Raw genomic sequence first — 27,660 nt, 5'->3', positions numbered from 1 at the left:
ATGTTAATTTGATTATGATGAACTGTAAATTCTTTTATAACTAGTTAATGATTGGGCTTGTGTGTGTGTGTGTGTTTGCTTGAGACAAGCGAAGGGAAATGTCTAGGCAGCAATAAAGAGAAATGACAGAAATAAACATGGGGGGTGAAGAGGAAGCACATGGGAGCAATGCAATAAAACAAAAGGAAGTGAACTGAGAATGAAGCCACTTATCACAGCAACAATATAAGAACTCCAGCTGGTGCAGCCATATGTCTCATGAGAAAACACATTCTCCTGCTCAGTACATGCCACATAGTGTCCTTGTTGTTTTTTTTTTTTCGTTTTTCGCACACACTCATTCATTTTTACAACACAGCACATCTTCTGGACACGCCACAGCTCTCACCTAGAGGTCATATTTTAGAAGGTTTCATTTAAGCTGTGAAGTGCATTGGCAGCATGTGATGTGCTTGAAGCTTTATCGCCACTGCCGCCATCCCATAAAATGACTGTACCTCCTTACTGTTTTAAATTTACAGATGAAACGGCAATCAATAAACTATATGTGTGACTGTTGAAAAATTGACTTGACTTCAAAGAATATTCATTTTGCAGCAACATTTGACTGTAGTAACTCACCTACTGTATCTCTGACCTCGGCAAGACGGTATCCAGAGGCTGGTGAGAAACTAGAAGATCGGGACACTTTAGCCTTTTTAACTTTGGCTCAGGATCGTTTATACTCATTCTGACTTTTTGGTTGTAAAATTTAATGAGTTATCTTTAAAATGAGACCAGGGTTATGAACAGTAACCTTTTTTTATTTTGGCCACATTATTTTTGGCCTTGTGCACAAAAATGGGGGTGCCTGCTCTGAGGTTAAATACATTGGTGTTGGGTGACTCTGGGTGCCGTGTTATCAGTTCTAACAGCATTGGTAGGTTCTCCAAAGGCTATTAGTCCTGAGTGAGCAGCCAAGCTAAGTGTAATTTAAAAACCTCTGTGGAACAGCGTCTTTGTGAAAGTGCAGCATCACTTGGCCGACAGATACAGGGGGGGCTGTACCCATGGGCCTCATCAGCCTCAGGCCATACTGAGACTGACATTAGCACTGCATTAAATAATGCAACCACCGCTCTCTTTCATTTAAATAAAGTCCTCTGTTCACACCGGGGGGGTGCTTGGCTCAACTTTCATCCCAATGCCACCTGGCAAGGCGTTACAGTGGACAATCATATAAGTGCAAATTCACATTCTTGGTAGATTACAAAATAATCTACCATGCACATATGCTACATATCAAAGAACTTCAAGTCAAGAGGTTGTGATATGTAGCACAACAAGCTAGCAAAGCTCTGTAAACAGAATCACGTGTCTGCCGTAAAAGGAACTTCTCACCTGAGACTGAAAATCTTATCGCTATTATGGATCTTTGGAACCATTTCTAAACACACTATGGTAACCATTGACTTCAGGGTTACGGCAACCAAGCGGCAACCTCCAGGGTTGAAAAATGAAGCCAATGAGGAAGTGCCAGAAACTGCAGTTCCTCGAATGGCCTCTTGAGGTTGGCTCCAAAAGCGAGTCAATCCCAATAGACCCCCATGTTAAAATGCCCAACTTTACAGCAGAGATAAACATATTTACAGCCTGGTACAAGAAAACAGTTTTGGTCTCTATAGTTAATTTCCCCTTTCATGACAACTGTATGGTTGGTGAATTTTTTTATAACTTACCTGTTTAAATTTTATTAAGCCGTAAAGTTATGCACAATTAAGGATGTAGCTACTAGCGGCTAGCCGCTAAGTGGTTTGTTTCAGCAACCAGGCTTCATTCGGCTTGCCTCAGCTCCACCTCTTTGCCCATTTGGAATTAGCCAGGAGATAGACAGAGTCAGGCGCTGCCAAGATGGTGACGGCTGGAGCCGCCCGCTTTGAGCTTCAAAACCGCTATTCAGAAACCAACGGGTGACGTCACGGTGGCTACATCCATATTTTTTAATGTCTATGGAAGGAACATGTTACCCAGTGCAATGGTGTGATGTGTTTTTAATAGTTTTTGGACAGCAACATACACAATACTTGTTTGTTCATCAATTCATTGTTGGTTTGGCTCTGCACATGAGACTTGTTGACGACAAAAATATAGAAAAATTGCCAGCCAAATCCTTTAAGTGTTTTTGAAGTCAGGTACAGGTGGACCTTTATTGAACATGGAAAGGATAAAACCCTGTGACTTCTGCTCAAAACCAAAATAGGACCAAACCTAATATTCATTCGAAGGAGACACTTACACATGCATAGCTGTATTCAAAATATGTGCACATGTCTGCTAAAAAGCAGTTGGTTTTCATTTTCATAATTTCAGTTTCATGTGCATGTTGCGGTTTTTGACATTCGGCCAATGTTTGCTTGGAATCCATAAATATGTATACAGATGATATTAAAGACAACAACAAATAAAGCAACATCGCGGCGCTCCTCTTGATGTACTTCTGTGGCTGTAATGTTGTGCTGTTTGAGTTCTACCTTAAGAGAAAAAAAAAGAAAGACCATCTCCGTTCAGCTTTCATCGGCCGTATTTCCATTTCTGTCTCTCACTACCTGTTAAACCTTTCTTTTCTTCCTACCTCTCATCCTTTCTGCTCTTCCCGCTTCTTTCCACTCTTTTATTCATTCCTTTATCTTTATTTCATCAGCCCATCATCCCTCAGTCGAAAACAGTTAGTACACCCCCTGATATCTCATTAACTATAAATGAGGTGGTAGACTGAAGTTGAAAACGCCGAGGCTGAGCTCTATAACTCGGCAGCATACATCAGATTTCACACACACACAAATCAAAAACACACACCAGCCCTCATTAAGCAGTAAACAATCAACTTTGAAAGGTCTATTTTTTAAAAAAATATTCAGCGAAAATCATTTCATGGCAGCACTAAATCTTTAAAAGCAATTCTCATGCACACATCTAATTTATTAAAATAGAGGAGTGACATTTCAACTTCATCTTCCAGCTTTTTTTTTTTTTTTTTTAACCCCAGAAAATATTATGTGAGACCTGCTGGGAAGAGACATCCCCTCTGCAGAGAGTCTCAGCTGGAGACCAGAGACGCTTATGGGATGGAGAGAGAGAAAGGACCTGTCACATCTTTCTTTCATCTCTCATCCCTCTCGTCATCCTCAGCCCTACCTTCCTCACTAAACTCTCCATCTGCCAGTTTTCACTCACACAGGAAGCTCTGTATCGTTTTCTCTGAAGTGAGTCTTTCTCCCATCTCTTCCTCCAGTCTCCCGCTCTCTCCTCCTCTAAAGTCCCAACAGAGAGAGACAGAGCAGCTGTCACGCTTTAGTTCAGATATGAGGTTTTCTTTTTTTTTTTTTTTTTTCCTCGGGTTCCCCTTATAGTACAAGTAGCATGATACTGTACTCACAGAGGAAGGTGTGTGTGAGAGAGAGAGAGAGAGTGTGAAAAACTGTGAGAGTACATACGGTGATGTGTGGTGAGAGAGCAGTGAAACTCTTCTCTGTAGGCGTGTTTCCATCCAACTGGTTTTATTCACATTTTCAATTTGCACATTAAAAAAACCTGAGTGGAAACGGAGGAAAAAATCCTGAAAATTGCAAAAAAAAAAGCTTTTTATGCTTGGCTGAGGTGGAAAAATTTGTGTAAAATAGCAGCAGACAAAAACAACAACAGATCTATGAGGAGGGATGATGAGACGCTGCTCAAATTAATACATGAAACAAACACCATTTGAGGTTTACGCTCTTTTAATTACTTTTGACTATTCATCTCGTTGCGACTTTTTCACCTGCAGTGGTTCCATGGCCTCCGATAGCATCACCTGCTGTTTATCTTGATGAAGCAACTCCAAATATTCACATAACGGCAGTGAGTTTTCCTTTGCAGACTTTCTAGAAATGTTGTTTAATTTGGATGGAAACCTAGCTGTAGTATGAGCTTTATTTGCATTTCCTTTTTTTGCATTAAGTCCAACACTGAGCTGAGCTTGCTCTGAGAATCAAATTTGAAAGATTGTTCAGATTTATAACCCCCTGGATCTTGTGAAGGGGGACCCAAAAAACAAACTCATTATAAATTTTTCAATTGCACCTTTCTAATCCCCTTCAAAGTACTCTCCCTGAGATGTGATACACTTTTCTCCCATTCCTGGAAACATTTCCTGTAGTCATCTTTTGTCACCGTGTCCAGAGACTCCTGTGATTCTTCCTGGATTTCTTCCACGGTTGGTGAATCTTTCAGTCCCAGTTTTAGTTTCACCAAGCTGTAGGCAAACGCTACCGAGCTGCAAATCCAATTACTACACCCTACTCCCATGCTGTGGATGGCTTCCAGGAATTTTTGGGTTCCCCCTTGTATTTCCATGTATTTTTAGCCATAATTTCTAATGGTAATTATGACATTATGTCCACCAAGTTATTTGCATACATCTCCAAATGCACAAGGCAGCAAGCACTCAGAGGTTTTAAACAAGCCCCCGGTAAGTCAAAGGATGGTAAAATTATTAGTTAAACTGTCTTTTGTAAGCATTCATCACTAACCAACTTTCTGGTTAAGCTCTGACACGCTGTACTTGCCATAGATGTGTGTTTTCTTGTTCAGTGAAAGATTTGTAGTGACATTTCAGTTGTGTTCACTTTTGGTTTTTCCTCCTAATGAAGTAGTTTTAATAATTAGACCAAATTGAACTTTTGGGTTGTTTACAACCTGTCTGATTGTCTGACTGCTCGTGTTTTTTCCCATCAACCGCAATCCCAGTTCCCATAGTTACAATCCAGGTTGTGATAAACCAAAATGATCCACTTAATTCAAGTGTTAAAGGACCCAAATTTTTACTTTTTTTATTTTGCCTATCAACTATGCTTCATGTTTACTTTTGTTGACCCATTTTCCAAACCAAACCTTTTTAAATAGCTGTCAGCACTGATTTTCTATACCTTCCAGTTTTCCTTTGTGTCCCAACGTTCCTCAGTTTGCAATACGGTCTACTTACAAAGACATAAAACATGAGATTTGTCCATTACACTGAACACTTTTTGCCTTTATTTGCCATCTGCATCTGTAAGCAGGGACTGCCACATTTTGTGGCGGTGAAAAAGCATTACTCTGACAAGCTGTATGTTGGCAAAAAAAACAAATCGAAATCAAATGCATGAACTACCGTAAGTTGCTGTTCAGTGGTCGACTCTGAAATGTCAGATGTTGGTGTGTTTGAAAGCACCAGCAGGGATACATTTCAAAACACTTTCAGCTCCCTGCTGTATTACCTCATGACAAACATAACTTTGATAAAAACTAAAGCTAAGGCACTCCTCATTGTGATGGATTACCTGACTCAACATTTCATGTTTCCGCAAGTTGAGTTTCATACTTTCCTGGTGTGAAGTCTTATCAGAGGCTCGCTGGAAGGTGGGAAATCAATCTAAAAACTTGAAGTATACATTGGAAAATGCTCAGCAGCAGTATAATGTAGTCGGTTTGAAATTCACTCAGTGCATCAGCGTCTGATGAACCTGCAAGATAAAATATAAAAGCGGCAATGTGTAGAAAATGAAAGCAACACAGACTGAAGTTTTTATTGGAATTATCTTATTTTCCTATTAATAAAATATACTTATCAGAATAATATGAAAACCTGCAAAAGCCCTGGTATGTCCTTAAAAGATTCACTTTTAGTAAAATATGGCTTCATTTTAAATTTTGGTTATTTTCAGACATTATCAGGGGCTACCTCATGGTCATCTTCTGGCAAAACAATTATCCAAGGCTAATGGTGCAATAATGCACTCAGAATTGGTGCCAGACTAAGAGAACTAATTTGGAAGGAGTTGTAACAGGGCAAAGTTTGTACCTTTGATGATGGACCTCCACAGAGCAGCTTCATTAACAGATCTCTCTCCATTCATTATAACATTTTGGAGCTATTGCAGTGCTTAACGTCTGGCAAGTGTAATTCTCAATAGCCACCACCTCTAATCCTCACCCCCATACAGTATATATATGGCTGTTCAGAAGGCCAGTGGAAATGTGCAGGCAGGCAGGTCTCCAGGCAAACTCCAATATGGCTGCCAGGGCAGGAGAGTGACAGTTTGGCTAATTAGAGCACTTTTAATTTGCACTGCCTTGATCTCTCGTCTTAGCCTCCTTCAATCTAGGAGCGAGTGTGCGTGCACAGGAATGCATGTTGGCATGTGTTTGTGCATTTTGAGCTAGTTCAGTGTCACCTTGTGTGGTAATTAAGAAAGGTGAGATAGTTTGAGGAAGGCTAAACGGCAAAATACCTGTCATTTAGCCTTCCTCAAACTTTGCCTGTCCTCTATGCCTCTTTCTCTGCTTATTCTTTTGTTTTTTTTTCAGCATTTCAGCATTTCCTATGTGGCACACATCCCATCTCTTGTTTTTGTGCATTATGCGCCAAAGTTTCACCACACATACACACTCTTTGCACTGTCCTAATGAAGGGAGCAGAGTTTCAGGGTCAACAATCTCCAGTACTCTAGCGCTAATTGCTCACTCGGTATCCTTGTTTTGAAACTAAATGCAATTAATGATGTTTTCAAAGAGGATTTAAACTGGATACGTTCCTGCTAGGATTTCAGATTTTTATCTCCTGGAGGGTTTGCCTCATAAGATATTTAAAGAGGAGCAGGTTAGATACGTTCACCCAGTCAAAGAGTAGATAACGGGTGTAACCGTTGACCTAATAACTCATAAGTCATGTTGTTCGCCTCTCAGCCAGCCTCGACCTTTCCACAGTGTTCTCTCACTTAGACCGTGCATTATTAATGCTGCTTGGCCTATCGTTGGTGTGCGTCTGTGTGTTGCAGTGTGAAGTATAGGGCCCTCCCTTTAGAGGGATGATTTTAATATGTGTTAATACAGTGGTGAGAATGTTTCCCATTATTACTCTTATCATCATGCCCTATCAAGCCGCCTCCTTCCACAGACTGGCCCACATTAGGCCGTGATCTTTGAGAGAGACAGCGAGTCTAATTCCCATTTTTAAAAGAGGGTTATTTCACAAAGACGACCCCTGGGGCTCGGAGAGAAATCAAAACTCTGAAAATGAGCAAAGAATCCTGTCTTTCTGTCCTCTTTTTATCTTCCTTAGCCCCTTATTCCTAATTCCGTTTCCTGCTCTTTTCTGTTTTTTTTTTTTTTCTTCTTTCTGTCCTCATATCTCCTACCCTCCATCCCTGCCGTAGGCATCACTGTAAATGCCATGTGGAGAATAGAGGATGGGGGTTATTGTTTGTGCCTGGGGAGGCCTCTTTTTGTACTCGAGCAGGCGTCAGCGTGGACAGTGATAGAGTGATGGGAGGGTGTGTGTGTGTGTGTGGGGGGGGGGGGGGGGGGGGGGGGGGATGAGCAGCACACACGTATTAAAAAAGACAGATATTGTGGTCACTGCGGCTCCGTTTGTGACGTGTGCCTGACAACTACTTGTTCCAAACTCTGACGCCGGGGCAAGCTGGAGGCTCCTTCTCGGCTGTGCGTCAGACTACTTTGATAAGACCACGTTTAGAAAGGGCAGCTCTCAACCACAGCGCTTCATAACTAGACTTAATGTAGGTTCTCTTCCACTGTGAGCAGCAGTAATACCAGAAGTTGTTTGGCTGCCCTTTTCAACTGCCCCACCGGGTACACGACTGAAATCTTTCATTCTGCTGGCCGGGAATGCTCTTTAATAAGTTGCCCTGCGTCATGACTGCGTTATGTGCATTTGAGTAAATATCACGTGTAGTTTTAAAAGTTCAACAACGGAATCGGATCTCGAAAAAGTTTTAAATTAAACTATTGTAATGCCTCGGTATTAAAAAAAAAGAAGCAGTGTCTCTCACTATTCTACTACACAAGGACTTCTGTCAGTCTATGTGAGTTTTAGAGTGAGCGAGAGATCTGAGGCGTCACAAAAGGAGAAAAATGAGTTTGGGAAGACAGATGATGTAACCATGCAGACATACCAAACTCACCTGCCCTGGGTTAAAATCACACAGGACAGATAGGAGATGGAGGGATAATGAAAAGACCCTGTTAGGACATGTTCTCTTTGCTCCGTATTGATAGAAGCTGCCCACCATCAGGCCTCTAAGCCATTTGTATTGCAGCAGTTTAAAGATAAGGTGTAATGAACCTTCTGTGTTGTACCGAAGTTGCAATTTTCAGTCCGTCAGCTCAGGGAGGGATAGTATTGGGCTCTTGCCCATGAATCACACAGACAGCATGAATCTAAATCACCCTTTAAATTCATGCTGGCAGTGTAATTCATGTGCAAGAGCCCAATACTTCACCTGGAAAGATAAGCCCCTGGTCCAGGCTCCTTGTATGTCTGTGTCATTCCCTGCATGCACACTTGACTGTGCTGTGGGATGTGAATAAGAGTGGTAGTGGATGATCTCTACCCCCAAAACTGTATTATAAAATCAAAATTGGAGATCATGAAGTAATGAAAATCATGCTTTTAGATCAGCTGAAGAATTACAGGACACGCTCCACCACTGGTTGAGAAAATGTTCTTGAATGACATGTCTGTGTTTTACAGCTACCCTGTGGCGGTTGTGACGACTAGTAATGCTTTGGAGCAATGTTTTAAGTTTTCATTGTGAATGCGCACAAGGAAGCACATGTGCACCAATGTATGAGAACACACCACAAGTTGAAATATTAAAAGAGCGGAGCCAAAGAACACATTAGCTCGAGGGTGGGAGCAGGGGGTTCGTTGGTTGCCTGGTAATCTTACCTTGACAACCATGACCCCTTGCAGCTTGTCTTTATGCTAAGCTAAGTTAATCGCCTCCTGACTAGCACCTTACTTAGCCCCGGTTTGTGTGTCTCAGGTGTTAGCATATATTCGGGACACCATCAGTTTCTCTAAAAGGTAATTAACGGGCGATGTTTGGAAAAACCCAGAAGATTGTTTAAAAAACATTTACCCCAGTTCTGACAGTATCCTCACAGACTTCTCTAACCATCTGGATGAAAAATATTCCATCTGCTGCATAATAAAAATTTATTTCAACCCATTTCCCAATTTGTGTTTCCTGTTCAGGTAGCTAGCAGTTTACCGCCTTTATTTTGATTTAGAAATGCGCAACTTGGGAAACAAGTTAAAATCCTCATTCAGTGGACGGAATATTTTTTCATCCAGATGGTTCGAGGAGTCTTTGAGGATTCTGAAAGTACCTTCATACTTTAGAGAAAGTGATGCTCACCTCTGTGACCTGAATAAATAAGAAGTACAAAGTGCAGCAGCTAGCCCCCTAATGAACCCACACACATCTTACAGTCATCAGAAAAGGTCATGACTATTTTCCCAAAAGTCAAACTATTCCCTTAACCACTTTACTGTCTAAAATGTAAAAAAAAAAAAAAAAAAAAAGTTCCATAAAAGTTTACCTGCAACTGCAATATTTTATTACTATATCCCATTATTATTGAGATATTACCAGACAATAGCAATATTTTATTACTATATCCCATTATTATTGAGATATTACCAGACAATAGCAATATTTCATTACCATATCCCATTATTATTGAGATATTACCAGACAATAGCAATGTTTTATGACCTCATCTCATAATCTTGAATGTAAAATCAAGTCCTCAAAGTAACTAGTAATTATAGCCATGCTATATGCCTCCCTTTAATATAAATTAAACTGAATCAGCAGAGGCTCAGATATATATGACTTTGGATCCTACTTTTCCCAAAGTGCAACTGGATTGTGTCTTCTCATTAGACTTCACCTGCGTGAAACACTCATGTTTTTCTTCCAGAGCCCCAGTTTGTGACCCAGGCTTTGAGTTCTCATGACAACCCAAGAGAGATACCCAGGTGATGTCACTTGAGTTCTTTTCTCAGACGTGACAAAGCTCCTCCTGAGCTGCAGAAGACTTTCACAGACTGTTTTCACAGGCTGAGTAGTTCTACTCATGACCTATTACTTCATCTTGATGTGTAAAATCAACAGAGTTCCACTTTAAGTATAGCACTGGTGTACATGTACTTACCCTCCATTAGGTGTGACATAACCAGCCATATTTTAAGTAGTGTTCAGTGTATTTTTTGAGACCGATTTAAGATTTTCATCCTTCTTTTGTAACCACAGTATCAGACAGTGTTATAATATGTGCATGAAAAGTGAAAGCTGCTGTCTTGTGTTGCATTGCTAATGTTCCTCAGAGTAATGCACTTACCTGCTTCATGCACAGTAAAGCTTCTCATTAAAAGCCTTTGAATGAAAGTAGATGGTCTAACTATGTAGAAAATGGCTGTGTTGGGGTTGGGGGGGGGGGGGGGGGGGGGGGGGAGACAAGTTAAGAACCCTTTTTGTGAGTAAAGGTAGCCTAGATTTCCAGATTGTGCTGATGTGTAACCTGCTGACAGTTCAACCTCCAACCACGTCAGACCTTTTTGTTTGGTGCAAAACATCCTGAAATTGCTGGAGAAGTAGGTTACATCAGCAACAAAGATCCTCTCTAATTTTCCTAAATCTGTCAAACTTATTTTACATGCAGCATTTTTCTTGCCACGTTAAGTACCAAATTTCAAAATGTGTTTTGACTTGCTCGGTGCAGAGATACACGGTCTCAAGACACTCCTCATTAGATGGTTCACTTGGTCCATTCACTTTCTGCTGTCAAATTAATATTCAGCAAAGTAAGCATCCTAATTCATTTCACCAAGGACACACTCCGAATAGGGCCTTTCATCCACAGTGCCGATCCAACATGGCATCACTTCTTTTTTTTTTTCCCCCCACTTATTTGAAGTCTTTCTCGAAGCAGTATCTTGACGGAGGATCCGTGTTCATCCAAGTTTTCCTAAAGCAAATTTGGCCCATATTTACATTTAACCAGATTCTATTTGGACTGAGGCATAAAAAGTGTGTAGGTTTGCCAAAAATGATTTTTCACATGGTTATGCAATTTATTTAACAGGATATTTAACTACAAGCCAAAAAACGGTTCACAAATATCAGTCAGTCATGGATTAACCAATTTGAATTACTGTTGTGATGTTGTCTTCATGTTACTGTGTGATATTATAAAACTAGAAATTGGTTATATATATATATATATATATATATAGCAATAAATATTTAACTCTGTATCACTGTGCAACCACAGACTGAACCACATGTCAGACAGGACATTATTTAAGTTGAAGTAACTTTTATGTGTCTGTCAGTGTTGTTATCCTAAAGTGTCGTTTCACCCACATGATAAAAAAACAAAGTTTCTCATTTACCTCTTGTGGTGGCTTGACATACAGATAGTTCTGGTTTAGTTTGCCCAGGTTTCTGAGATTTACGCCTACACTCCAACACGATGGAGGCGAATGGAATCTTGTTTTTACTTTCATTGCAAATCTACCATAGAAAAAGTCCCATTTTAAAACTGGATTTTTCAAGAGTAACATTGTTGCTGTTTAATTTTGTAAATGTTATTTTTCAATGCTGTGAGCACCACGAACTAAATGTCTTTTACCGTCATTGCATCGGTTGGAGGCAGATCTGAGAGACTGATACCTCAAAACCTGGGCCAGTGAGACCAAAACCACCTGCATGGCATGAATCCTCCTGAGATGAAGTGAAAAACTATGTTATTTTTGTAATTTGGATACACTGACACTGAACCCTATTTTGCAATGGCGGAACATCAGGATTCGCCGCGTCGCCACGGCAACTGCGTTCAATGAAAAGTCACAAGTTTCACAATCAGCTATTAACACAATAACTTTCTACTGAAGAAATATTTCCTATAAAAAACAGTTTTAAAATATAATTTGGTTGTGCTCTGAGCACCGCAAATAAAATCCCATTCACTCCCATGTTATCGTTGTGGAGGTAGAGATCTAAGAGACAGATATCTCAAAACTATCTGCACGACTACACACCACTGGAGGGAAGTGAGACAATAATAACCGACCCCTTTGAGCATTTACTCAAGCAAAAGTAATCAACTCACATTAAAATGTGAAATGTGATCCTGAGTGTGTTTAAAACTTCTGGCATACGTATGGTTTCTCCAGGAAAGGAGACAGTGAAAGAAAGGCTATTTTATTGTGCTCATTTTAATTTTTTGACAAGAAAATAAAGAAAGAAAGCCTCTGAGAGATCCTGTGGCAGAGCATTCTCTCTCTCTCTCTCTCTCTCTCTCTCTCTCTCTCTCACTCACTCTCTTGCTCTCTCGCTCCTGAGTCATTCACTAGAAGAATATAACACAAGCTTCCACTGAGGATTTTCCTTGCGGCGTGCTCCATTGTCATTTCTGTCTGTTGTCAAGTAGGACCTCTATTTATTTCCACTTTCTAGGCATTGTTGTCTCAAAAACACAGTTTCTCTTCATCATGCTTCAAAGAATAGCAGCGCTGATTAGGGTTACTGTCGACTGGTGGCCTCGGCCGTCATCTCGCTGTTGTCTGATTCTAGATGAGCTCTGCTACTCTCTGACGCACGATAAATTCAGGCCATTATTTTTCATAAACAGAATGAAAAAAACAAAACAAAAACAGTAGTTTAATACATCGCTACATTGATATTACTGTTACTCAAAGAATGCTCAAGTGAGGCTTAAGAATCAAGCAATTATAAAATTGCAGTCAGGAAAGTATAGGTTAAGAAACCAGGACATTTTTCAATTTCTCAAAGCAATGCTAAAAGTTAAAAAGATTAAAGAAAATCGAAAGTTTTAAGGCTGTTGTTTAGTTAAAGCCACAATCTGGGACATGTAATGCAGAAATAACCACAGCCATCAGTTTCCTTTTGGATCAGAGTTTGATTGTTTGCTGCAGCGGCGGAGGAACCGTGTCACAGCTGCTGCAGCACGAGGAGAGAAAAAAACCTGCCCTTTTTTTTATTTTTATTTAAACCACACAAACAAATGTGCTTTTGCAGCGCTACAAATAGCTGTGGTGATTTCACTTAACCCACGATTATGGCTTTAACAGGGCTTCATGACTTGAGCATTCTGAACTCATTATAGCAGAGAAAAAAGATTTTATACAGTGTTTCCATTCACCAAATAAACTTTTCATTGTTCGCCAGCTCTGTTGTTTCTATTGTGTAGTTTTCAGTGTCGTCCCAAGGTTGGAGTCAACCGCGTTTCAATTCAGAGACGATTCAGTCAGTATAAACGTTTGCTGTTACAAATCATTTGTCGATACTGTGAATACTACAAGCTTTTTCAAAATTCGCTGGATTGAAATCTTCTTGACTCCATCCCTGGTTTATGGTCTTCTTAAATAAATTGTTGTAGCACAGTTCTATATAGAATAAACAGCAATATTTTCACATTTTTCTCCTCTTTTCAGCCTCCAGTATTCAGATCCTGCAGATATTGCAGGTATACATATAGTCTCTTTTCACCACCTCAGTGATAGTAATCACATCTTTCTTCTCATTCGTTTCTTGTATTAGGAATTTTTTTCAGTTGAAAACCTTTGATAAGGCGAAACCCCAAAATCTATAACCATTGCTATTACTTCGATAGATGCCTGCAGTGGCAATTTTGGGCTTCTCGTAGACAACGTTTGGTTCAATTTGTGACACACAACTGGTGAGAGGAAAGTCATCCGTGAGAATCTGCCTCGAGAGGGCCAGAATTTGGTCAGATTTTTGTCTTTTAGACAGCCAATAATTCCTCATTTGTATCCAATTCTGAAACACAAGTGGCCATCTGAAGAAAGTTTTCTGTCAGACAGATGAAGACACTGTTTGAATACAGCTTGTACATTAGAAACAGAAAATCCAGCTGCTAAACAGTATTAATTCACGAAGAGTACATTCATCTGTGTGTGGTTGTGGTTGTGTGTGCGTGTGTACACTTGGATGTGTGTGTGTATGCATGTGCTAGAGTAGTAACTGTAAGGGTGATGGTGGGTAAAATATTGGGGCCGGGTCAGGGGCTTTAAGGATCAATTTACTACCACAGTACTTTGGTCTTAGAAATGATTGGAGGATAGAAGGGGAGCAGTGAGCCAATGGTGGTGGATCGTTTTGTGCAAATTGTTGTTCTGTTTGGCAAACTGATGTGTGTCGATGCGAAGGAGAAGAGGTCTGTAAATAGTAGTATTTAAAATAATTTCAAATACTTCTTTGTGATTTATCAAGTTGGCACAATGGCACCACAGTGGAACCAGAGGAATCCAAAAAAACTAAAAAGTAAAAACCTGGGGAATGGGAGATGGGAGGAGGAAGAAAACAAAAGAATTCTTGATAAAACACAGTGGAGCTACAGTGTTTCGGGAAGGAAGCTGAGAGTTTTAGGTCTTTTCCTAAGAGTCGTTTTTTGATTTTGAACAGTGCAGATATGTTTCCCCTGTGGGAATTGAAGACATTCATTTGAAGATTGGAATTTTTAGTTCGATTTCAAAATCAAAAACGTACCATTGTAAGTGAGCAGGTAGGTAAGTAACTTGGGATTCTGGTTTCTGAAAAGTCTGAAAGATTTCAAAACCATGTTGTACAAACAAAACAGTCACCTCTGTTGCAAATATAGAACTTCTCTCTCTCTCATCTGTACAACGTTCCCTCTTTAGGAGGATGAGGAGCAGGGGTTCACCAAGAGAAAAGAAGGGCTTGTTTTTTTTTTTTTTGGCTCAGCAGAGAGCACAATCCTCTTGGTAGAAAAGAAGAGCTCAAATGTCTCGTCCATCATACTGTTTGTCTCTGTTGGTGTTCACTTCTCAGCTGAGAGGTTCAAAACAGTCAAAACACAGTCACACGACAGAGCCATGCCATATTCAAATAATAGAATATTAATGATGAGGATCATAGGAATAATAAGAAGACGAGTAATGATAATAAGAATAATTAATAGTAATAACAACATATCATTCTAGGTTTTTTTTAAATTCTGTATATAAAAACAGTGGTGAGGAGAAGTTGGTACACAGTAGGGCTCTACTATCCCCTTGGTTGATTTGGCACATTATACTCACTCTCTGGTGAGAGCTACCTACTCATTCTCAGCACAGTTGAATAATACTGTTGCTTGGCGACCCATCCTGAATTTGTCGTTTTTTTCTTGTTTTAAATCTCCAAAATCACGGCAAATCTTTCCAAATGTCTGCTTTCGCGGCAGTATCGCAGGGCGCGATGCGAAAACTATCTCCCCCGGCGAAGTGAGATCTTCATCGGTGGAGAATACTGTGTTTGGTGAGGTCAATCTGCCGTGGTCAGGTTCATTTAAGGTCTCAAGGCAGATTAGAAGTGTGACATTTCAGGATGGGTTGCCCGGCAACATTTAAGGTTTCTGTTCTTAATGTTGATTCTTTTTTTTTTTTTTCTTCATTCAAAACTTAGTACAAATAGCTACATAAGTCAGAGCTATGATTTTCATTACATTACAAAAAAATCTCTCTATAAGTTATGATTTTTGTTGTTCAATATAATATTAGTTTGGTCCTCCATGTTCTCAGAAGCAAAGGCTTAGTTTTAGAGCCTGTGTGTGTGTGTGTGTGTGTGTAGAAGTATGTGTGCACTTTGATTCTCTAGATCCTGTATATCGTGTGTGTTTGTGTGTATTTACAGGTCTTTTTTGTATAGGTCTGTGTATAAACATGTTATGGATGCAGAATTGTTATGTTTCTTCAAAGTGTTTGGGGTCTCCAGGTGTGGGATCAGGCCTTCTGCTGGGCGGACACGCCTTTCCAGTAGTCCAGTATGTCGTGGAGATCCTCATCCTTGGCAAACTGAACCTTTCGCCTCAGTGCGTGTCCGGCTGCCACGTATCCTTCATCCTCCATGGATGCCTGCCGGTGCCTCTTCCGGTGCAGTTTGAACCTCTCCCATAGCCCCAGGGTCGGGGTGCAGAGGAGCCCTTCATCCTCCTCGTCTTCCTCAGGGCTGGAGCAGTAGCTGAGGTTGTGGTACTGGGGCGAGAGTGGGTAGTGTGGTGAGAGCTGGGAGTAGGCCAGCTCCCGCTGCTTAGCCTGCCTGCTGAGGGTGAGAGGGTCTAACACAGAGGGCTTACGGCCCCCTGGGTGGTGGTGGAGCTCCTGCAGGATCTGAGGGTGGTGCTGCAGCTCCTGGAGGTGCTGCTGTGAGCCAGGGTAAGAGTGGCGGTGTTCATTGTACTGGCGGATTCTCTGCGCTTCAGCTCGTAAGATTGCCGCTGCCGGATTGACTGTACGGATGGCTTCTCCTCCTCCACCTCCCCTTTCTCCTCTCTCTCCCGGTGAGCTCCTCTCAATATAGCGGGTTTCTGACAAATGGTAGCCTCCCTCAGAGCGGAACGAGCGTGGGCTGCGGGCAGAGCCAGGAGAAGAAGAGGTGCTGGGCCTTTTAGAGGTCGGAGGAGCCTCCATGCTGTGGTGTCGCTGCAACGAATGGTGGTAGCTTCTCCCCCTCTCTTCTCTTCCTCCTCTTCCTCCTTTATACACTGGGGAGAGGAACTCGCCTCCCCTTTCTTCTCGCTCTCCCTGCTCAGACAGAAGCACCAGCTGTGGCTCTGCTGTTGAAACAGCCCCTCCGCCTGCAGAAGAGGGAGATTTGATCCCCTGTTGGAAGGAGGTAGACTCAGATTTGAGGGCATCTATGCAGTTGTTGATGATCTGGTTAACTTTATCAACTTCTTTAGCGATGGTTGAGATTTCTGCTACTGAACCCTGGGGGTTTGCTTGTGGCGACATCTCTCTTTCTCGCTCTCGTTCTCTCTCCCTCTCCACGCCAGACCCTCTGACCTCCATGTAGTTCAGTTTAGTAGGCTTGTGCGCTGGTGTTTCTATCACCTCCTGCAGCTTGTATGGATCAATCTCACCACCCTGAGGTAGGTAGGGCATTCTGGTCAAACTGTCCCCACCGCCAAGCTTCTGGGAAACAGATGCTCCACTCCCTCCCTCTATATCCGCTTCTCCGCCATACTTGAGTTCTATCAGAGTCCTCTGGATCCTGCTCATCTTCCTCTCCTTCTCCTCCATGATCCTCTTCTTCCTCAAGCAGTGGACAACAAGGCCAAGGAAGAGCAGCATGCCGAACAAGCAACCCAAAATAGTCATAATGTAGTGGGTGGCAGACGACTGATTGGCTATCCTTTCAGCCCCAGCCCGGCGACCAGTAGAGATGGTCAGGCAGGTGTGGTTGAAGCGTAGGGAGTTTCGTATAGAGGCCACACAGTACGTGTAGTCGGTGTTAGGTTTTAAGTTCTTGAGCTCAATATCTTCTCTTTGACTCCTCAGATTCTGGATATCTGTGAAGAAGCTGTTGTTGTAAAGCACCAGGATGTACATTTTCCTGTACGGATGAGGGATCTGAACTGTTATCACAGCGCTTGAGTGCAGCACCTGCTTTAGCGTCATGATCGGATAGCCGTCAGAGATAATGGGGCTCAAGGTGATTACCTCATCAGGAGGGGTCCCGGAAGCACAATCGTCCAATCCGCAGGGAGAGGCAAAATCTGGTGGTGGGGTGGTGGAGTCAGCCAGGCCGATGACATAGAAGGATGTCACGCTAATGCCGTCATCTGTACATACAACACTGAGCATGTGCAGAGCGTTGCGCTGGGTGGGCATGCGGGGGTTCTGGCTCAGGAGGTTGTATCCGGAGAATCCTTGAGGGGAGTCACACACCATCCGCTCACTGGTCCTGTTGGGGAAGGCTGAGAGCCAGCGTAGAAAACCCAGCAGCTCACAAGAGCAGTTGAATGGGTTGGTGTAAAGTTCACAGGTGGTCAGCTTAGAGAGTCCAGAGAACAAACTGCCATCCAACACCTGGATCCTGAGGAAGAGACAGGAGGAAAATCATGGATTTAAATGGAAATATCACCCTCAGATACACTCACGTAGATGAATACAGTATCATCAAGCTGTCATATCAAATGTACTTGTTCCTCAGTCTTCTTAGACTTCAGTTCATGGTCTTAAACATCTCCCAAAATACCTTTCAACAAGTCTCAAAGAAGAGTTAAACTTGCTCCATTCAGCTTTTACATTTCGGTAAAGAGCCTCGTTCCTGACCGCATCACTGTCAATGACGGTAAAGCACACCCCTCTCGTGTAATATTGCTGAATTATGGTACCAATAGTAAGAACAAGACAGTTATTCCCACTGAGGAAAAAGAAGGAATCTCAACTTTTATTGAAAAGCTGGCTTGTTGCAGCATTTCATCACAGTCTATAGTCTGTACTCTCAGAGAGAAAATTAGTATCTCTGCATCTTCTGCAGTGCTTTTTCCCTTTAGGTTTGCCCAACATCAGTGCAAAATGGGGAATTTAAAAAGCAAGACCTTGATGTTTGATTTTCAGATGATGACACCAAGTCTAACATTTAACATTGATCTTTTGGGTGTGTTTAAGAAAACGTATAATCTCCGATCTAACTCCGGTGCAGCGGTGCCAGAAATATTTAAACTTGTTTTTTTTTCATTTGCCCAGTTAGCATCATACAGGTCACCAATTAACCACAAAATATGAACCTAAAAAGATGAGTCAGACTGTGAGTAAACTTTTCAATTTTTTTGGATTCCACTTAAACAACAAAAGGAAATTAGAGCCCAAAGTAGTGTTTTCAAATCACTTGTTTTGTCCAGCTAACACTTTAAAATTCCATTTTCATCCAAAGAAAAGTAGCAAATACTCAACTTTTCATATCTATAGAGTATGTTTTTTTTCAGACATATAATTGATTAATCAACTAATCGTTTCAGCACTAAGACAGCATGTTTTCTGTCTGTCTCATACATACACAGACATAGGTCAATACCTGTTCATGGAGAGGTCTATATTCTCTATGTTGGGACATTCCCAGAAAGTGTTGGGTGTAACAGTCTCGATGAGGTTGGCTTGCAGGTAGAGATACTGCAGCTTGCCAAGGCCGCGCAGCATCCCCTCTGTCAGGTTCCTCAACTTGTTAAAGCCCATCTGGAGAACCTGGGGAGACAAAGACAAGTGGGATTATTCTAATCTCTGAAGAGCCGGCCAGCGCCAGGCATCACTCACTACAAGTTGGAAACATACAGAACAAACAGACGACGGTTCAGTACAATTCATGTTTCACATGGTGATCTAAGCCGCTATGCTGTGCTGAATTTACTCAGATCTTTCTTGTTCACATTTTACCTCCTGGCACAGCTCCAGCGGCTGGGGTAGACATGTAAGCACGCCAGCTCATTATGGCCGCGTTCAGCTCAGTTTGTTGAAAACGTTTTTGTCCAAATGTTTCTGGAAGCCGTAATGAGTGGGTCTTGTCTTTCTTGTGTGTCTGTGTCTGTAGTGTGTGTGTGTGTGTGTGTGTGTGTGTAATGGTAGAATAATGTAGATATACTTTACTCAAGTAAATGTAGCAGTACCACACTGTAATGAAAATACTGCCTCTGATTACAATAAGAAGTCCTTCATTACAAATCTTTACTTGTATAAAAGTACAAAAAAGTACCAGACTGGAATATCTCAACAGCTATTGGATGGATTGCCATGAAATTTGGTACAGACATTCATGTTCCTCACAGGATGAATTATAATCACTTCCATGATCCCTACTTTACAGCTAGCACCATAATCATGTCAAAATTTTAATTCCAGTACTTGCAAAATTAATGACATTCTCATTATCCTCAACTGAACTTTTTGTTTAGTGCTAATTAGCAAAAAAAGCATGTTAACAGGCTAAACTAAGATGGTGAATATGGTAAACATTATACCTGCTTAACATCAGCATGTTAGCATTGTCATCATGAGCATATTATCATGCTGACATTAATGTTTAGTTCAAAGCACTGCTGTGCCTAAGGCACATCCTCACAGAGCCACAGAGTGCGGCTGTAGACTAAAAATGTTGTTTTCATTTAACAGAAGAAGCCATATTTCTGTATTTCCGTCTAAACAAGCACAAGCAGCCAGACAAGAACTTTTCCCAAATAAAATACAGTCTAAAATTGACAAAATTATGATTTAAATCATTAAATATCTCATTAAAGATTAAGTTAAGAAATCTTACTACTGACTACTGACAGTACTGATTCTCTGTGCTACAGACACATTTTGGTTGGTACCAAGATGTATTGTGGTTTGATACCCAGGATTGTTAGCCTTCTGATGCATTTATATGTGAGTAGCATTTTTATGTTGCAGCTGGTAAAGGTAGAGCTAATTTTACAATATATATACAGTACTGTAGGGCAGTTTAATGTGTAGGAATGCATCATATTTTGTGTTGATCAGATTTTTTTATATGTGAAACATTAACTATACTGTGTGCATACTATACATTAACCGACACTATAATTTTAAAATAAATGTAGTGGAGTAAAAAATTTTGTTGTGAAGTAGCTTAATATACTCAAGTACCCTTAAAATTGTATCTAAATACAGTCAATGATAAATGTACTTAGTTACTTTGCACCATTGTGTGCATGTGCATTCACAAGTGTATCCATGCATGTACATGTACACTCACCGGCCACTTTATTAAGAACACCTGTGCAATCTGATGCAATCCAATACAACAGCTCTGTCATAAATTCTACATTTACAAAGCTTATACATTGTTTTTACTGACATTGTCAGAAAGGTGATAATTCTACTTTATGTTTATTATTGAGGTTATTAACATACATGAGGGAGGCACAATATTAGGAACACTTTTCAATGTAATGCACTCCAGCACACCAATACCATTCACTATGACCTCAATAATAAACACAAGTAGAATTATCACCTTTCTGACGATGTCAACTAAGGGTGTGCCCAAATACAAATACATTATTCGGCAAAGCACAAATAGTGGGTTTTTTTACGAATATTTCTTTCATAGGAATATTTTTAAAATTATTTGTTTTTAGGAGAAAAAAAAACCATGTCAAATACCTGCGTGCAGGTGGTTACATTACTATCTCAGTGTCTCTTTTCTGCTCCACTATTACATCTATCAGCAGGTCTCAACGAGGGGATTCACATCCACCTGCTACATGACGCGCATTTCCTAATTTGGACATCACTCCTGGAGTTGGGGGTGTTCCCCAGAGATAAAGCTGAGCTACTGACACAAGCAAAGTGCTCCCAAGGGACTCTCCATAACCTGTTGTTCCCCTTCTCCTTTCCACAAAGTTAGGTTGTAAAAAATAGGCAATAAATGAAAAGTGCAAAGCAATAATTGCCTTTGAAGTTCTTCTCTACACGTTACACACTGTGCTGTCTCTGTGTTATGGGTGTATAAATAGGAAGAGGTCTGTCTGCAATGAGGTGTTGAGTAAAGTTTTAGCTCAGTAGTCGGCGCAGTCGTCTATGATCTGGGAGACTCCAGTTTGAGACCTGGTGTGGGGACCTCCTTCGTAAGGTAGTTTATTCATGAACACTTATTGTAACACTTTTAATTTTGTAAAATTAAAAATGTAATAAAAACAAAAACAGGATTTTTAAGCCTCTTTCCACTTTTATTCGAATACAAATACAAATAATTTTGCTGCCTCAACAAATACAAATACCAATACAAACACTGGGCCCTCTGCACATCCCTAATGTCAACAAAAACTGAAAGTGTATAAGCTTCGTAAAAGTAGAATTTATGTCAGAGCTGTTATATTGGATTGCATTAAATTCCACAGGTGTTCCTAATGAAGTGGCCGGTGGGTGTATATAAATGTTTATGACATCACTCACCTGCAGGTTGAATTGTGCTGAGAATGCTCCGTCCTCCACATAGCTGATATCGTTCTTGGTGAGGTTCAGATAGGTGAGGTTGCCAAAGCGACTAAGCGACGAATAATGAACTGACCGTATCTTGTTCTCATTCAGCCTCAGATCCACAATAGTGCTGTTGACAGAAGTGTGAAAGCTGTAGATATCTGGCAAAGAGGCAAAATAATGCAAACATAACTTACTTTGGTAAGGTTTCTCACCTGTTTATGTGGGAGGGGATGGCCTCATAAGGCGGCTGGTTCATACTGCAGATTGCCAGCCACACAAAGCCTTTCTCCCCTTCGATAAGCCAGCAGTCAGCTGTTACCATTGGCAACCGGAATATTGACAGCAGGGCAAGCCAACAGAGGAAGGAGCTAGCTGTGGACAGGACCACTGATGAAGAACCTCCAGCCACGTTTTGTCTCTGCCGGCCCAGTCCTGTCCTCTGGGCCATTTGGGATGTCGCCACAATATCCATTGGAGAAAGCCGTCCAGACATGCGTGCCATCTAGCATTTATTCATGCAGGCTAGCGCCATTTGAAAGGGAGTGAGGTCTGGTTTGTACGATGACTTGGTGTTGACTTTTTCTTCAGATTTGTGTCTGTACTGCTTGAGGTTGAGTCACAGCATGAGTCACAGCAATTACACAGCACATGTAATTGTTCCTCAAATTGAAATTATGTTAAATTCGTGTTAGGAATTAAGGATTCCTTAATTTAGAAATGAGCACAGGAGAGAGATGTATCCCTTCATTGGCAGTATATAGATAAACTGTATCAATTGTTAAATTAGGGGTTCACATTTGATTTGTTATGTATAAATTGGCAAGTGGACGTCGTCCTGGTGCCAGATTGGCTGGTACTCATGTCTTCTGTGGCCATCTGCATCTCTGATTGGACGAGCACCTCTTTTCTTTCTTCCTCATTGCTTGCTGCTCTGTAGTTGGTGTGAGAACTTGTCCCTGGAGGCAGAGAGAGAGAGAGAGAGATGGGAGGAGGGTGTTAGAAAAGAATCGCTAATGAAACACGGTGGCTTATTTTGTGAGATACCAACAAACACAACCCTGTTACCAGCATGTTGAGATAGAGGTAGCTATTTCTTCTTATATAACAGTCTGGCACACATACACCCACTTACACACAGAGTTACACACACAAATGTATGCATGCACACACATGTTTCCTATACGCCAAAGACATTTCTTGACACGTCCAATTAAAGCACATTGGTGCAGCTACACAACGAGTACCTGCAAATCTTAAAAATACTCAGAGCTTGTTGCTGCTGTACTGTATGTGCACACATTTGCAAACACACACACTTTTTCTGCCGCACCATTAGCCTCGGGGCCTTGATAGGCCTGGGCTAAGAATGGCCATGGCTCTGATACTGTATCTAATTAATTAATCTGCTCTAAATAAAACACTTCCTGGGAAAAACAGCTGATGTCTGATGGAACAGGAGAGACAGAAGGAGGCGGGGAAAAGAAAAGGACTCGCAAAGAGCTGTGGAATGGTGAGGAGGAAAAAGTGGGCGCAAGAGAGCGTTGAGGAGAGATGTTTGGGGGAGGGGATAGAGAGGGCGAGATGGAGCAAAGAAGGAGGGAGAGGGCGGTGAGGAGAGAAAGAGGCTGTGGTTCTGTGAGAAAAAGGAGGCTGGGAAGAGAAAGGGATGTAGAGTGGCTCTCTGTCTGTATGTCGGGGGAATTTGCTAGAATAGTGGCTCCCTCTTCTCTTTGAGAGCCTCTTTCTGGGCCATAAGAGCAACAAACAGGATGTGACATCATAGAGGTGAAGGAGAATGAGTGGGAAGGAGCGAAAGAGCCGGCCTTCCTCACAAGCATCTTTTGGCTGCTGCTCCCTCTTTATTGATTACAGATGAACAGAGAGGCAAAGATGTGCTGATGTGTCACCTCTAATCTGACAAAGAGGGAGAAAGCAAAGATCTTGAAAGAAAGACAAAGATCTCAAAGAAAGGGACGAAGCTTCCCTGAACATACTGTGTCCTTGTAAAGAGTCCTGACGTCACATCTGTGCTAGTAAGTCAATCCAATCTATCATTGGGGGATTTCTTTCATTGGTCTTTCTAAAGAAATGAAATGTGTTCTTAGGGTTTACTATCCATATTCTAAGATTAATGAATATCTTCTAAATTTCTTGCTATTAGAATTTGAATCATTTGTGATTCTACCTAAATTAAACAACAATTTCTGTTAGCATTAAAAAAAAACCCAAAAAACAGCTCAAATCAAGTTTACCCAGCACGGCAACAGATGTAATACATCCACCAACACTGTTCTTATGTCAACCTTCCAACTTCTTGACCGTAACTACAGCTGTCTAAAAAACATTATTCAGTAGAAGCGGCTGGATTGATACCTTAAATACGACGAAGACCCACAATAAACATTTCTGTTATTTACCATTAAAAACGCTCCTGTGTTTCAACATGCACTTGATTAAAGCAACACGCACTTGCTTAAATATCCCTAGGAATTATATCCATTTTGGACAATCACTCAACTCCCCTCCAATGCCAACACAGGGAATCGTGCGCCCTATAAGTAGCAAGGCAAAATGTAAAGGTGTAGCACGTCAGACTTTTTCCCTAAACTTACTGTTTTAGTTGCCTAACCTCAACTTAACTTAACCATATTTTATTTTTTATAACCACAATGTTTCCCTAGCCATACCCATGCTGTAGTTACCAGGCACACATCCTGTAGAAAGAGAGGATTTTTAATACGGCATTGGACATAATGTAAATGAATGTAATCTGGAGTTTTGAAGACTCGTCCAGTATTGACGTTCTTGTCTAGTGATAGGATTGGATTATATATCTTCTTCAGAGGATGGTCAAAGGAAATGCTTAATGTTTGGCAAACTATTCGTGGTAGTAATGAAAATATATTCAGAAGTACCTTATTTATATTGCATTCACCTCAAATCATGACATATTATTCTCTCTAGTAATAGTAATAAAAAGTATCAATATTAATATTGGTGATTCTGGCCTTGGTTTTACTTGCATTGGATTGAAACTTCATTTTGTGTTATGTCCCACCCCTACTATTCGACACTCCCTTTTTTATTTTTATTTTTTATTTACCACCTGTCTATACAGATGGTGCAAACTACACAACATATTGTTTAGGAAGATTATATTTCAGGGGTGGAATTTTAGTAATATGTGTTTCTCTAACTTCTGGAACAGAAGTTGGATGTTATTTTCACCTCGGCTCTTTCTATATAAATATCACAAATGTACACTGGCGTACACCAGTGTTTGTGTGTGTGTGTGTGTGTGTGTATGCACTGGCAAAGATTTTTCCAACCTGTCAGCACAATCTATAATTGATGGTGAGACTTCCTCCCACATAGCATGAGACAAACTACCCAGTTAGGTCACCAGGAAAAGGGTAGGAACTGCTGCCAGCTTCACACACACAAACAAACACACATATGCACAGGAAATGTCCATTTTGCTGACCAAGGGTTAAGCTTGAGTAAACAAACTGTTTACAACGGAGAACACAGGACTTTGGCGAGGATACAGAGTAGGCGGGGAGAACAAACAGGTTAGTTAACAGGCAAAGACGGCTGATTTCCACCTGACCTCTTTCTGTACCAAGGTAAGTGATATCAGCTGAAGGGCCAGAAGACAGAGCAGGAGTGTAGGACAGCAGCAGAGAGAGATGCTGTTGCAGTTACTGGCTTGCACTTGACCTCCTTTTGTAGTAAATACACTTGTTGCAGCTAATGTGATATGCACAGAAGGAACTGTTAAGAGTCTGTCGGCCTCGTTTTCATTTTGCATCATTCATCGCCCGCGTCCTCCGTGCGCACACACACATGCCGCTACCTCTGCCTCTGAGAACAGCCGCGTGAAATATTCCAGCACTCAGCATCATGACCGGCTCGCTTTCTAGTCATGTCACACTCAAAGATTTATAGGGTACAAACTGTCATATGGAGGTAGACTGAAGTGGACTGAACCTTGCTTTAAAGAATAAAATGATTTCAGAATATACTTTTTTGACGTACAGGTTCTGTAGGGAAGAATCAGTGTATGTATGGCAAAAATCCTAGAGGGTGTTAAGAACTGGGCTTGGTGACAGTCCCCTGATACGCACAGACAGCAGTGTGTCACCTTTCTCACACAGTCTGCCATACAGCAGGGTACTGAGCCCCTCTACGGGAGTGTGTGTTTCTGTAGCACTTCCCTATTCTGTTCTCAACACATGCACACACATACACACACAGGCACAAACACGTAGCAAAAAGCAGCTAAACTTGCGGCTGCTAAAAAAGCAAAAACAGACTCCAGTGTCCTTTGACTTAATTCATTTTTAGAAGAGATAGAATGCGAGGTGAATGGAAAGATGCATTTAAGGGAAAGAAGAGATTAGATATGAATTTGCATAAATGATGCGAAGACGTGACCGCACTGGTTTCAAATGTGTCAATTTGAGCAAAAAAAATTTGCACTTATAAATCTTTTAGTGTAAGTTCAAGCAGGACAATTAATATTTTATTTCATCATCACTTTGGGGGCTCCACCTTTCAGTTATTATCCAAAGACCTGTTATCCAATGATCATCTTAGCTGAAGGATACCAGTTCTGTCTTTCTGCTGTGATTGAAGTTGATGCTGCTTATCTGCATCAGCCCTTCACCGCCCCACCGCCACCAGTGTCAAGGCCCTGTCTATGGCTCTCCTGGGGGATCTGTGTTTGGATGCTATGTATAGGACTCCATCCTTATAATCTACTCTAACTGAAAGGGTCGACATCAACATCTTATCAAATAAAGTTTCTGCATTCTTGATCACTTGTGGTGTCTTTGCTGATTGAAATGGGTGACTGAATCTTTTTTATTAATTATAAACGTACAGAGATTGGCGGAAAGGAAGAGAGACTGAAAGGCAATAACAGGAAGAACTGGTGATCCCAGTGAGCTATTGTAGTTTACAGCTCACGTCTTAACAGTTGATGTTTTTGCATTTTTGGGCGAATTAACATGGACTGCATTAATGGTCCACTAGTCAAATTTGCACCATACACTCTCTTGGCACTTTCTAATTGGCTGTGGTTTGTTTCAAGATGTTTTCTTATTAACTTACTTGACCCATAGCTGCTGTTCATATCTTTTTGACAAGCAGCTGATTTTTATCTCCCAAAGTCAAAGGGCTCTGTAGAATACATAAATGGTCATGCATCAATATCACTAAAAGTGAATAAATGATGCACCTTACATCCAGAAATCCTTTTAAGTGAATAGTAAACCAAAGTCGAGGTTTAACAGGTGCTCAAGGCCAAGAAATAGTTAAACCACAACTTGTTTTTTGTTTTTTGTAAAGATTAATGATTAAGATATGATGTGTTAGTGAGAATATACAGTAGCTGTTTTGCCCAGCTTCCAGTATTTATGCTAAGCTAAGCTAACTGTCTCTTGTAGCTTTATTTTTTTTATATGGGCATGAGGTATCGATCTTTTCATCCAGCAACTATTCCTTTAACTATAATCACTATGTCACAACCAACATAAATCAAACCTAATTATAGCTTTAACGTTGAGCCTAAAACGAAGTCTTATTTAAATTGTTATTATATCTTAGGTCTTATTTTCATAGTATTGACCTCCTTTTTTTTAATCAATTAAGACAACCTTGTACTCACCAGACTAGTTTCTGCAATGGGAACATGGTGACATTGCTACAACTATGTCCAACAGTGTGAGAAGCACAAGGATTCAGACAATCAGGCAGGTCGTAAATGATAATTATTCAAACCACCTCATTAATTATAGAAGGTCAAAGTTGAATCAGGAAGTATTCTATAAGCCAAATATGTTTGGCTCAGCTAGAGGTTTGTTTAAAACCTGAGTGACCATCTGACCTCTTGTGCTTCTTCTCGCAATGTCACAAAATTCCCAAATCTCAGCAATTTGGTTGGTGAGTGTAATAATATTTGCCGATAGAAATGATGGCCAACACTAAAATATAAAACCCAGCAACAAAAGTTGTACATATAC

General features: G+C 40.9%; 1 protein-coding gene across 1 annotated transcript; it reads right to left on the bottom strand.

Moving 5' to 3' along the window:
- Positions 1-15,634: 15,634 nt before the first annotated feature.
- On the bottom strand, positions 15,635-22,152 carry LOC121884972 (protein ELFN1-like). The gene is made up of 4 exons (XM_042394118.1): positions 21,847-22,152; positions 21,608-21,761; positions 18,714-18,880; positions 15,635-17,729 (listed from the first exon to the last, which is right to left on the bottom strand). The coding sequence occupies exons 1-4, from the start codon at positions 22,134-22,136 to the stop codon at positions 15,635-15,637; spliced, it is 2,706 nt and encodes a 901-aa protein (XP_042250052.1). The 5' UTR covers positions 22,137-22,152.
- Between the last annotated feature and the right edge of the window lie 5,508 nt (positions 22,153-27,660).

The sequence above is a fragment of the Thunnus maccoyii genome, chromosome 2, assembly GCF_910596095.1.
Source record: "Thunnus maccoyii chromosome 2, fThuMac1.1, whole genome shotgun sequence".
Taxonomy (NCBI): Eukaryota; Metazoa; Chordata; class Actinopteri; order Scombriformes; family Scombridae; genus Thunnus; species Thunnus maccoyii.
The sequence above is the reverse complement of the archived record's forward strand: the minus strand, read 5'-3'. Positions and strand labels throughout refer to the sequence as shown.

Bases quoted from the DNA above. Each gene is read 5' to 3' on its own strand.
- LOC121884972 (XM_042394118.1), bottom strand. From the start codon at position 22,136: ATGGCACGCATGTCTGGACGGCTTTCTCCAATGGATATTGTGGCGACA. The intron at 18,881-21,607 runs GTGAGTGATGTC...TTGTCTCCCCAG, and splicing joins CAGCACAATTCAACCTGCAG to GTTCTCCAGATGGGCTTTAA. The intron at 17,730-18,713 runs GTATTGACCTAT...TCTCTTCCTCAG, and splicing joins ATAGACCTCTCCATGAACAG to GATCCAGGTGTTGGATGGCA.